The 12,620-nt window shown below is 46.4% G+C and overlaps 1 protein-coding gene across 7 annotated transcripts in view; it reads right to left on the bottom strand.

Moving 5' to 3' along the window:
- SEPTIN6 (septin 6) overlaps nt 1–6,257 on the bottom strand; it is a 42,638-nt gene extending 36,381 nt beyond the window's left edge. For 5 of the 7 annotated variants that reach the window (XM_073361332.2, XM_073361329.2, XM_073361334.2 and 2 more), the window contains exon 1: nt 6,153–6,257. In XM_073361332.2, coding sequence (XP_073217433.1) covers nt 6,153–6,182 — 30 coding nt within the window. In that variant the 5' untranslated portion in view covers nt 6,183–6,257. The remainder of the gene's footprint in view (nt 1–6,152) is intronic. The other 2 variants (XM_073361330.2, XM_073361335.2) reach the window with 2 other exon arrangements.
- Between the last annotated feature and the right edge of the window lie 6,363 nt (nt 6,258–12,620).

Here is a 12,620-nt window from a genome sequence, read left to right as displayed (position 1 = left end):
ATTTCAGTGTTAATCTCATATATTTGCATGCAAATGTGATAGCAAGAACAGTTTGTCCCCCACAATGACATTTCTCTCATTCAAGGCATCTCCCTAAATAAGGCATTTCAATCTCCAGTGCAGAAAATTCACATTTGGCTTTTGAAACACATCATTAGTTTGTTAGTATTACAGTAAACAGGTGGCCAAAACCAGTGAGAGAGAATGCATCCATGTCACTTTTTTTAGTTTCAGAGTAGCAGCCGTGTTAGTCTGTATCCGGAAAAAGAAAAGGAGGACTTGTGGCACCTTAGAGACTAACAAATTTATTTGAGCATAAGCTTTCGTGAGCTACAGCTCATTCCACTGAATGCATTCGATGAAATGAGCTGTAGCTCACGAAAGCTTATGCTCAAATAAATTTGTTAGTCTCTAAGGTGTCACAAGTCCTTTTCTTTTTTTAGTCTCTCAGATTAATATCTTTGCATATCTAAAATCCTTTTTTAAAAGGCCATAAAATGTGTTTTTCTTTCATTGAACTAAACGATATTTTAGCACAGGGAAAATGCTCTCAAGAAATGCATCTGGAATAGACTACGACATGGTTGCTATTTTTTTTTTAATCTGAGGCTCCATGATACATTCCAGCCATTAGCCATATTTACAGCCTTGTTATGTATAAATATGTTCCCCCAGCCATATTTTGTGTGCGCGTCTGCTTCCTCCTGCCAACATGTTCACCAAATATGGCGCTTGATGAATTCCAAAGCACCTTGCCTCCAAATCACATGTTTATTAGAGGAATCCGTTCTAGTCACCCAAGGGATTTTATTTTATCTCAGAGGCCTTCTGAGTATGCAGCTCTGCATTCTAGTAATTCAAAAAGGAGTACCAATAAGACAACATTATACACAGGAGGAAGAAGAGGTGAATCAGGTTGCAATACACAGAGCCTTTGCAAGCATATGTTAACACACAGTAAAATAAAAACCAACAGAATAATCTCAGGCACTGTTTTGTCTCCACTAAGTGTGCATCACTACCTCAGTACCCTGGTGGAAACACCCCACTGATGAGCACTAACAAAATCAACAGAGAAGGAATCACAAACAGGATTCTAACTAGAGACAGGGAGAAATATCAAGTGCATTTTCAATACCAAATCTTAAATCTGCAGTGCTGAAATATTACCTAAAACACTGAAACTCTAAGAATCCAACCCAATTTGCTACAGGGAATGTGGGTGGAAGTACAGGCTCTCATTCAGAACACATTTTCTCTCTTCATCCCCAAATATAAATGTATTACAGATGGAACAAAAAAGTTTACCCATAAAAAACAAGAGGCAAGGCATATTTCACCAAGTAGAACTCTAGCTACCATTCACTTCCTGTTCAGTCTTCTCTAGTCACCTGTGGTTTTAAAATGCTGTTAAACCACATTGCATATCCGTTACAGACAAAGCAGCAAATACCATGTAAGTAACTTTTTAATCATAGCACATTAACCTCCACATTAAAACACAAAGACTATGTAAAAATAACTTGGAATATCAGGCTGCTAGAGACTGTTAAAGAAGGAGAGTTGTAACAATAAACAGCCCTGAAATATGGAAATTAGAACAGCCATAAAATGAAACCCATCACTATGAAATATAGTGGAGCTCACCTAAGAAAGCTCCACTAATTTTCCTTGGCACTCTAGTCCAGAAGTTGAGAGATAAGAAGCAGTGAAATGTATTGGAAACTAAGGGTTTAGACTCAGGCTGCTTGGGGCATACCAGAAAATCATCAGAAATGAGAAGATCTGTGGGGAGAGGAGACTCATGGGCCAGAAATGTTCTGCTTGCCCACAGCCTACTTATGCAAATACATGTTTTCAGGACCAGAGCCTCAATGTACAAAATGAAGACTCAATACTCAGAATATTGCTACATGTAATGTCTAGGTCATAAACAAGGTATGAGTGAGGGTGACAAATCATCCTGAGTGCTTCAATGCAGATCTGAATTAATTTTGCTCAAAACTGAAGGAAAATGTTTCAGTCGGTGCAGTATTTTGTCCTGCATTTGCTTGGATGCACTCAAGAGCTTCTACCATGGACTACCCTTAATAACAGGTTTCAGAGGAACAGCCGTGTTAGTCTGTATTCGCAAAAAGAAAAGGAGTACTTGTGGCACCTTAGAGACTAACCAATTTATTTGAGCATGAGCTTTCGTGAGCTACAGCTCACTTCATCAGCTGTAGCTCACGAAAGCTCATGCTCAAATAAATTGGTTAGTCTCTAAGGTGCCACAAGTACTCCTTTTCTTTTTACCCTTAATAAGAATTTTAAGGTAGAGTCCAAGATGTAAAACCTGGGGCACACATTTTCTAATGTTTGTTAACAAAGAAATTGTCCAGAATCTCGTACAAAAAAGAGCTTATCTGGGTAAGGCCATTATCTGACTGTTTCTTCTAAGAAGTTTGTCCTTTGATAACCATGTCTAGGAAGGAAGTATCTAACTTTTTAACAGATAAAGATGAAGTGAAAATCTTTTTAAGCTAGAAGAATTTTCAAGCAACTTCACTTGCTGGGAGCAAGATCCTGTGTTATGATACCTACTTAATTTAGACCCCAGTTGGCTCTGATCAGAAGACAGCCTATAACAGCACTTTTACTGACTACTTCTGAATTGTACAAGTATGTGGTTCTTTTATGCAATGACAGAAATCCCTGGTTGGCAGTGTAAACATCTATATTTCAGATGCCTGCATTACACTTGTGGAGGAAAAGGGCTTCATGTTTCTTTTTCTTTCCCAGCTATTACTGAATAAATCAGTAGGTTAATTTATAAAAAAAAAAAAGTGGTTTTGAATTCACCAAGAAAAAATTATGGCCGTCTCCTCTTTGACTTGATTGCACTGATCATCCATTCAACATCCAAGAACAGTCAAGTGCTTCTGCAATTTCAGACTCAAGCTCCATTGCTAACGCTTTTTGATGCCCTTGCCAAAGATTGCAGAGATGTCAGACTATTTGGATATTTTCCCAGGAAAAATTCCCCTCAACCAAAAAAATTGGATAAAAAAACATTCAGCACCCCTCCTCCCATTACTTTCAATCTTATACTATATAAATTACATATGACAGCTTCCTATCCAAATCTAGACCCTGATCCTGCAAGGTGACCTCCTCTCCCCAACATGAACCCCTTCATCCAAGCAGAGACCCACTGACTTCAAATAGGCCCCACATGGGCATTAGGCTTCTGCCCATGATGATCAGCTTGCAGGATCAGGACTTTATTGCTCATGAAAGGTGTCAGATTCACAACCACTGAGACTTGCACCCTATTCATCTACAGAGAAGGTAGCCGAAGCTCATCTACACTGCCCTGCTAAGGTACCTCAACCATGAGCAGAAAGAACTGCCTTCTAGAGGTAAAGGGGGAGTTCATTCTTTGCATCTCAGCAAAGGCTGACAATAACAGCAATCATTTTTGTGCTGTGGATACATGTTCCCTGAAAACTGAATCAATACCACACTTATTTCCTAGAGATCACTCAACAGCCATTAAGTAGTAATAATTTTCCATTACTACTGACCTGGGCTGGTATCAAAGTGACAACACAGGGATGAAAGGTTATGTATCCCTGCAACGAATCCCTGGTGCCATCCAACCCCCCACCCTTCTTATACAATTTAAACTGCTCTCAAAAGATAACAGTGCTCTTCTTCTCCACTGTGCTACGACTGACTGCACAACAAACCACTGCCTCAAGTCTGGGCCCACGACAGCATGAGTCATCTATCAGGATAAAGACATTTTCAGTTTGTGACACATTCATTTTTTCATCTGTCTAAAGAAAAAATATTTTTTTTTAAATCACACAGTGTGAATAAGTAGCTGTCTACCTTGCCTTGCAACAGTAGCCATGCCACATCACATGAGTGCTTAACAGTTCTGAGCATCCCTTTACGAGAATGCAGTGCTGAATTTTATTTTAGAAGGCAAAGAAATACAAGAAGTGTGCCAATTTTCATACCATGACAATATGCCAAGGGGGATGTCCAGAAGGAAATAATGTCACCAACTGGCAAGGCAAAGGCTGCAATCACCAGTTTAACCAAGATGTGGTCATCGAAAATTTACAGTTTAGAAACCAAACTGAACATTCAACTCAATTGTTATTTCCATCTTAACATATGGATACGAAAGCTGGAAATCCGCCAAAAGTACAGACAAATGTCGAAATGCCTTCAACAGTAAATGCCATAGAAAAACACTAAGTATTAAATGAAATCGATTTATAACAAATGCCGAGATTCATCTGGGTTCCACAACCCCTTATAGCTAGAGTTATCCAGAAAAGGAAATGGAAATATTTGGGACATGTGCGAAGAATGAAGCCAGAGCAGGTGTGCCATGAGCAGCTGGAGGAAAATGCAAAAGGAGCTAAATCGAATACTACTCACAAAGAGAAAATGTATGGTGCTTAATATCACAGGGACATGCAAAGAGCAGCCCAAGATCGACAAGGGTGGAAGAGCCTTGTTTGCGTCCTAAGTGATGTCTGCAATGCGGGACAGATTCAAAAGTCTATTAGCAAAGTGAGCCGTTAATAAGCTAAGAACAAAAATGGTAAAGTATGGCTCTTTATGGATGGGAAATAATGCCAAGTTAACAAGCATTCACAGCAATGGAAGAGGCACAAGACTTTCCCATTAATATTAGAAATAAACAGAAAATTGGCTAACGTCCCTAATCCTGCGAACGTAAAAGTTAATTCTTACTGCATTTATGATGGATTTGGCACAAGTCACTTTCCTGGGAAGCCTTCTGATCCAAGATTAGATAAACGCAACATCTCGTCATAACAGAGTGAGTTAGGGACAGTGCGACTATACGAATGCCAACATTTATTCATAAAGCCACATTATTTTTAAAAGAACCTCAGGATCAACCAGGGATATTCCTTGGTGGTAATACTACACCAACCTTCTATTCCAATGTCCCCCTACGGCAAGAGGACCTCACAAGCCCTTCATGTCTAACTTCTAAGCGATATCTACACAGTGTTTTGGGGCCTGTGGGAACAAGCCTCCCCGCCTGGGTTGACAGACTTGGGCTTGCGATAGAACTTTAAAAAGAGCTGTCTAGACAGCATTTTAAAGGTATAGCTTGGGCTCTAACGGCTATCTCCCTCCCTAGGCGCCAGAGCCCAAGCCGCAACATCACAGCTATTTCTAGAGCATCAGCATGAGTCCCCTTCGCCCAAGATGGTCCGTCCGAGCTGCGGGGCTTGCGCCCACGGGCTCCAAAATGCTGAGCAGACATACCCTGAAGTGACAGGATGTACTAGTTGCACCGCCACTAGAACCACGCATACAACTTCCTCTCATCCTCAACAGAGGGTGGATTTACCAGGAACCCTGCCCCACTTACATCCAGCTACCGCATGCACTTAGAGAGCCTTCCAGCCCTGTGTGCAACATCACAACACCCTTGTAAAGCAGGGATGGGCTATTATCATTTTTGCGGGGGGGGGGGGGGGGGCGTGAAGCACAGTGACTTGTCACGGGGAAGCCTGTGGCCATGCCTGGACTTGAACCCCAGCCTCCCAAGCACCAGGGTAGCATCCTAACCATGGACCCATCCTTCCTGTCGGGTTCATGAGTCCCTTTGGCTTTCACGGAGGCACAGAGAGCTACACAGGACAGAGAGCAGATGAGCTGCAAACGCAGCAGAGCCCTGCGGCCACAGAACACGGGCCACACTTGCCCCCCTCTCCGCGATGGAGAGCTGGGAAAGCAAAGTAGGGGGCGGGGTCCCCCGGGAAAAGGGGGATCCAGGAAGGGGGTGAAAGCGGGGGTCCCCCGGTGGGGGGGGGGAAGAGGGTGAGCTCGATAGAGCTACCCGGCGGCAGAGCTCGCCTCCAAACTTTCCCTCGGGAGCAAGGGGGACGCGCGGGGCCCGGGCACCGCCCAATTTCCAGTCCCGCCCACCTCCCCTAGGGGGCTCCGCGGGGGCCCGGGGAGCAGCTCGGGGCCCCCCCGGCGGCACGAGCCCCGCTCGCAGCCCGGGCTCCGGGGCCGGACGGAGCCGCTCGGGGCAGCCATTCACTCGGCAACGCCCCGGCCTCCCTCCCCGCAGCCCCCTCCCGGCCCGGGCAGCCCGGCCCCGCGCTCACCACCTGCCGCGCGATCTCGGTCGCCGCCATGGCCCCGCCGCCGCCGCCGCCAGAAGCCGAAGGGGAAACGCCCCCTCGCGCGGCCGGGAGCCCGAGCTACCCCCGGGACCCGCCCACTGCGCCCGGGGGGGGGGGGTGAGAGCAGCAGCCCCGCCCTCCGCGCCCCGCAGGCCGACCCCGACACGGCGCCCGCGCCCCTCCGCACCGCCCCTCCTCCCCGCGTGGCCACGGGCCGGCCCCGAGCCGGCTCCCGCCCCGCTGGGCGCCCCGAAATGCGAGCTGCTGAACCTTCCCCCCCCCCCGGCTCGGAATGGTCCGACCCGAGCCCGGGCGAGTTGTCGGCTACAATGTGTCTGGGCGGCGGAGCGCCTGGCGCGAGCCCTGCGCTCCCCTGCTGTCCCCCCCGCACACACACAGCCAGCTTCAGCTCTGCCCCACTGCCGGGGCCCCCCCAGGCCAGGCTCCGCCATCTGCAGCACCCCCCGCCCTGCCCCCCGGGGGGGGGAAGCGTTCCTCCTTCACCTGCCCGCAGGGGATGCACACGGCGGCCTGCAGCCCTGGGCCATGCAGACTCCCATCTTAGCCCTGCCCTGCTGCTGGGAGTAGATGCATCCCTCCCCCCGCTGATCCTGCAGCACTGCCCCCATTTCTTCCTCAGTCCTCCTGCATTTCAAGCCTTGTTCCCTGCCTTCATCTCCCTTCTCCCGTGTACATCACTAAATAGCTCCTGCCCCAGCTTGGTGTTTACTCCCTTTAAAATCTGGGATGGCTGCTGCCATGTGCTGCAGTAGGGGTGGTCAGCTCCTTTAATCTTTCCTCAATATTCAGTCTCTCCCCCCCCTTATTGTTGGTTGCTGTTCTCTGAACTTGCTTCAGTCCCAATTTAGCATCATCTGTGATGAACTCAGTGACAGACAATTCACTCCAGGCTTCCAGGTTATTAATTAAGATGTTAAATAAGGCCTCCAGCTTTGAGTTTCCTGTCGGTGGAGCCTCCAGGGGTTATTTGGTGTTAGGGCTGAGGCCCCGCTCCTCGGGGCGTGGCAATTCATAACTCCAGCATCTCCGGGCGTGGCAGTTTGTAAATCCCAGAACCTCTGGATTTGGCAGTTTGTAAATCCCAGCATCTCTGGGCGTGGCAGTTCTTAGCCCCTCATCAATTATGAAATTAAAACATGTGCTTGAGCCCCAGCACCCCTTTTGTTACAAATTAAGCACTGAATGCACCAACATGGAGCTGCTCCCAGGATCCAGCCTGGTGCATGGAGCTGCTCCCAGGATGACTGGTGCTGACCTCAATCTCAATGACACTGCATTACAGATCTCCGCCAATAGGATACATTTCTGCTTATCGTTACCTTTGGTTTAACACCTTTTGGCCAGTTTTCAGTCCACAGGCTAGTGTTCTTACTCAAGCCAACATGCATTGTTTTCAATTCAGATTCCATGAGAGACGGTATAAATGCTGTATTCAAATATATGACATCAACTATATTACTTTCATCTACTAAAGGCCCCCATCCTGTGACAAAATGCATGCTGGCAGATCCCGGGGCCTGTGCAAAGCTGCGTCGCAGCCACGGGGCCCCACGCATGAGCAGGAGTCCATTACAAGAGCAAAGCCTCATTTTGTAATTCAGATCACACCAGTTCTTGCAGCACACCTGGGAGGTGACAGCTTGGATTGACAGTGGTGGCTGGGATGCTTCTCAGGGCACCAGGATTGAGTCGCCTCCTTGTTACCACCTGCCTCCAGCATGAGGGAGCCTTGCCTGTGCTAGCTCCCTAGCACAACCAGCCTGTCAGCCACTCAAGCACTCTCCTTTGGGCTACACCAGCCCTGTCTTTGCCTTGCAGGTTGATAATGGATGGACCCCAATCCCTGAGTCCCTTCAACATGAACCCATGATCACTGGATACCCACAGAAACCAGAGAGCCTCTGCTCCCAAAGGAACAGGGTGCCCTAGTTTACCAGTTTTATCAGACCTCCACTCCTGTATTATGCACAGCACTGGAGTTCCATTACAAAACAAAAGGAAATGTTTTAAAGAAAGAGTAGAGATCCAAATAAAAACTCGTGTGAGAGATGGGAATAAATAGTTACATATCAAACAAAATTGTAACTCACATTCTTGAGCCAAACTCAGATATTCTGTAAACACATAACAAGCAGCTTGCAGCTCTGGGTGAGAAGAATTCCCAATGGTGAGAACGAGTCTCCACAATACTGATGTGATAAGAGGGACCATGAACAGCCCCCTTGTTAAAAATTTGCCACCCCTCTGAAGGGAGAGTTGGGGTGATTTCCCTGTCTGTGAAGGAGCAATCCCCTCATTCATGGCCCCCTGCCTGCCAGAGAGGACAAATAAACACCTGACAAGTATTCTAAAAGGGGGGAATATTATCCATGTACTCAGCATATTTCAGGGACAAAATATAAAAAAGGCTAGCACCATGCAGGTTGGTGTATGCTGGGTGTCTCTGGCCTTGATTATGGTTAAGATCAAACATTCTTGTCTAAATGGGAGAACAAAGTGAGTCACTCACTCACAGTGCAAGCACATGCCCCCCTTTTACTTGGGCTCCATTGCAGAAGAAGTGGGGAATGTTTTGATGAAACCCTTCTCTGCCCATCCCTGCCCAAGAGAAAGGAAGGATCTGGATAATACTGGCAAAGATACAGAAGTTAAACATGTTGATGTGTTCTCATCATCAGCTTTGTGTCTTAACACAGTACATCAGTTATGAAGTCCAGTTTCCCTACAGAACAGCCGAAAAACAAAGATCATGGGCAAATTCCTGATTCAACTCAGCTCAACAGCAAAACCCACACTGACTTCACTAGGATATGGATTTAGTCCCTTACTTTGTCAGAGTCCTGCAATTTGTCACGTCTATTATCAGCCACTCTTTCCAGCTGCCAGCCTGCAAAATCCAGACCTCTGTGCAAAGCAGCTGATGCTTTCCATGAAATGGCATTTTCATGACCATCAAAGGAGCCAGTAGGAGCCACCGCTCTGCTCAGTCTGGGAACTAGGGCCAGCATTTTCAAATTTGAGTGGCAAACTTTAGGCACCAAAATCCATACTTAGGCAACTAAGTGAGGTTCCAGTCCTCCATTGGGATTCTCTGTCTCAGCCTGTGCCTATATAGAGTCCTAGTGGCTTCCGTGGGACTCCACATGGGCACAAGAGAGACCACCTTAATAGAGCCCAGTGCAGGATTGAGCCTGTGTGACCTTGTAACAGCTGAGTATCCATCAACTTCAATAGTACAGGATCAGGCCCAATTCAGTAATGTTTTGAATACCCTCAACTCCCAGTGAGTTTGATGCAAAGTGAAAGTATTCATCTCCTTGTGGGAATCACTAACCCATAGAACCATAGGGTCCTTTGAGTGAATGCAATCAGGTGGACCACACACCCTTCCCTACTGCTGATGTGCTTATAATGTGACTAGTTCCATTCCAAAAGATGTTGTCCAGATTGCCTGCAGCAGGAGATACTAATTTTCCAACTCCTTTTTCAAAACTTTGTGGCTGGTCTATTAAAATTGGACTTAATTCTTAATATATGTGAATGCAGAAGGGCAACTCACACAAGTAATGATCCGCAGCATCAAGCCCATGCAAATCTGCAAGTGACCTACCAGAACTGCAGGAGGTCTAATCTAAACTTTGTGGGATTGAAGTCAATGGAAAACTTCCAGTGACTTCACTGGAGCCAAGATTTCATCCCATGTTTCATTCTGTGTTTTACACATAACTTCCACCAATGAGCTCAGTAAACAAATACTACCAATATTTGATTTATACTTCTAAATAAAACTCCTAATCCACTCTTTTTGGAAGTTTAATCAAATTCGTATTAATCTGAGAGTGGGCTGTTGCTACCCACGGCAGAGCAAGGGACTAACAGAATGCACACACAATGAGAAACTATGGACTTTGCAGGAAAAAAACACTTCATTGGTTAAAAGTGTATTCTCAGTTTATAATCTGGATAACACATGGCACCCTATGCTAATGCAGTGTTTGTAAACACTTCTCGGGGACTGGATCATGGTTTAGGGCTTGGATTTAAGTATTTTACATCTGTGAGTCTCAGTAAATTCTTTGCAAAAAGAAAAGGAGTACTTGTGGCACCTTAGAGACTAACCAATTTATTTGAGCATGAGCTTTCGTGAGCTACAGCTCACTTCATCGGATGTATACCGTGGAAACTGCAGTAGACATTATATACACACAGAGACCATGAAACAATACCCCCTCCCACCCCACTGTCCTGCTGGTAATAGCTTATCTAAAGTGATCATCAAGTTGGGCCATTTCCAGCACAAATCCAGGTTTTCTCACCCTCTGCCCCCCCCCCCCCCCCAACTCACTCTCCTGCTGGTAATAGCCCATCCAAAGCCCATCCACTCTCTTCACAATGTGTATGATAATCAAGGTGGGTCATTTCCAGCACAAATCCAGGTTCTCTCACCCCCTCAGCCCCCTCCAAAAACCACACACACAAACTCATTCTCCTGCTGGTAATAGCTTATCCAAAGTGACCACTCTCCCTACAATGTGCATGATAATCAAGGTGGGTCATTTCCAGCACAGATCCAGGCTTTCTCACCCCGGGCAACACACACACACACACACACACACACACACACACACACACACATAAACTCACTCTCCTGCTGGCAATAGCTCATCCAAACTGACCACTCTCCAAGTTTAAATCCAAGTTTAACCAGAAGGTCGGGGGGGGGAGTAGGAAAAAGCAAGGGGAAATAGGCTACTTTGCATAATGACTTAGCCACTCCCAGTCTCTATTTAAGCCTAAATTAATAGTATCCAATTTGCAAATGAATTCCAATTCAGCAGTTTCTCGCTGGAGTCTGGATTTGAAGTTTTTTTATTGTAAGATAGTGACCTTCATGTCGGTGATTGCGTGACCAGAGAGGTTGAAGTGTTCTCCGACTGGTTTATGAATGTTATAATTCTTGACATCTGATTTGTGTCCATTTATTCTTTTACGTAGAGACTGTCCAGTTTGACCAATGTAAATGGCAGAGGGGCATTGCTGGCACATGATGGCATATATCATATTGGTGGATGTGCAGGTGAATGAGCCTCTGATAGTGTGGCTGATGTTATTAGGCCCTGTGATGGTGTCCCCTGAATAGATATGTGGGCACAGTTGGCAACAGGCTTTGTTGCAAGGATAGGTTCCTGGGCTAGTGGTTCTGTTGTGTGGTATGTGGTTGTTGGTGAGTATTTGCTTCAGGTTGCGGGGCTGTCTGTAGGCAAGGACTGGCCTGTCTCCCAAGATTTGTGAGAGTGTTGGGTCATCCTTCAGGATAGGTTGTAGATCCTTAATAATGCGTTGGAGGGGTTTTAGTTGGGGGCTGAAGGTGATGGCTAGTGGCATTCTGTTATTTTCTTTGTTAGGCCTGTCCTGTAGTAGGTGACTTCTGGGAACTCTTCTGGCTCTATCAATCTGTTTCTTCACTTCCGCAGGTGGGTATTGTAGTTGTAAGAAAGCTTGATAGAGATCTTGTAGGTGTTTGTCTCTGTCTGAGGGGTTGGAGCAAATGCGGTTGTATCGCAGAGCTTGGCTGTAGACGATGGATCGTGTGGTGTGGTGAGGGTGAAAGCTGGAGGCATGTAGGTAGGAATAGCGGTCAGTAGGTTTCCGGTATAGGGTGGTGTTTATGTGACCATTGTTTATTCGCACTGTAGTGTCCAGGAAGTGGATCTCTTGTGTGGACTGGACCAGGCTGAGGTTGATGGTGGGATGGAAATTGTTGAAATCATGGTGGAATTCCTCAAGGGCTTCTTTTCCATGGGTCCAGATGATGAAGATGTCATCAATATAGCGCAAGTAGAGTAGGGGCTTTAGGGGACGAGAGCTGAGGAAGCGTTGTTCTAAATCAGCCATAAAAATGTTGGCATACTGTGGGGCCATGCAGGTACCCATAGCAGTGCCGCTGATCTGAAGGTATACATTGTCCCCAAATATAAAATAGTTATGGGTAAGGACAAAGTCACAAAGTTCAGCCACCAGCTTAGCCGTGACATTATCGGGGATAGTGTTCTTGACGGCTTGTAGTCCATCTTTGTGTGGAATGTTGGTGTAGAGGGCTTCTACATCCATAGTAGCCAGGATGGTGTTATCAGGAAGATCGCCGATGGATTGAAGTTTCCTCAGGAAGTCAGTGGTGTCTCAAAGGTAGCTGGGAGTGCTGGTAGCGTAGGGCCTGAGGAGGGAGTCTACATAGCCAGACAATCCTGCTGTCAGGGTGCCAATGCCTGAGATGATGGGGCGCCCAGGATTTCCAGGTTTATGGATCTTGGGTAGTAGATAGAATATCCCAGGTCAGGGTTCCAGGGGTGTGTCTGTGCGGATTTGATCTTGTGCTTTTTCAGGAAGTTTAATGATCACTTTAGATAAGCTATTACCAGCAGGAGAGTG

This window comes from Lepidochelys kempii, chromosome 9, assembly GCF_965140285.1.
Source record: "Lepidochelys kempii isolate rLepKem1 chromosome 9, rLepKem1.hap1, whole genome shotgun sequence".
Taxonomy (NCBI): domain Eukaryota; kingdom Metazoa; phylum Chordata; order Testudines; family Cheloniidae; genus Lepidochelys; species Lepidochelys kempii.
The sequence above is the reverse complement of the archived record's forward strand: the minus strand, read 5'-3'. Positions and strand labels throughout refer to the sequence as shown.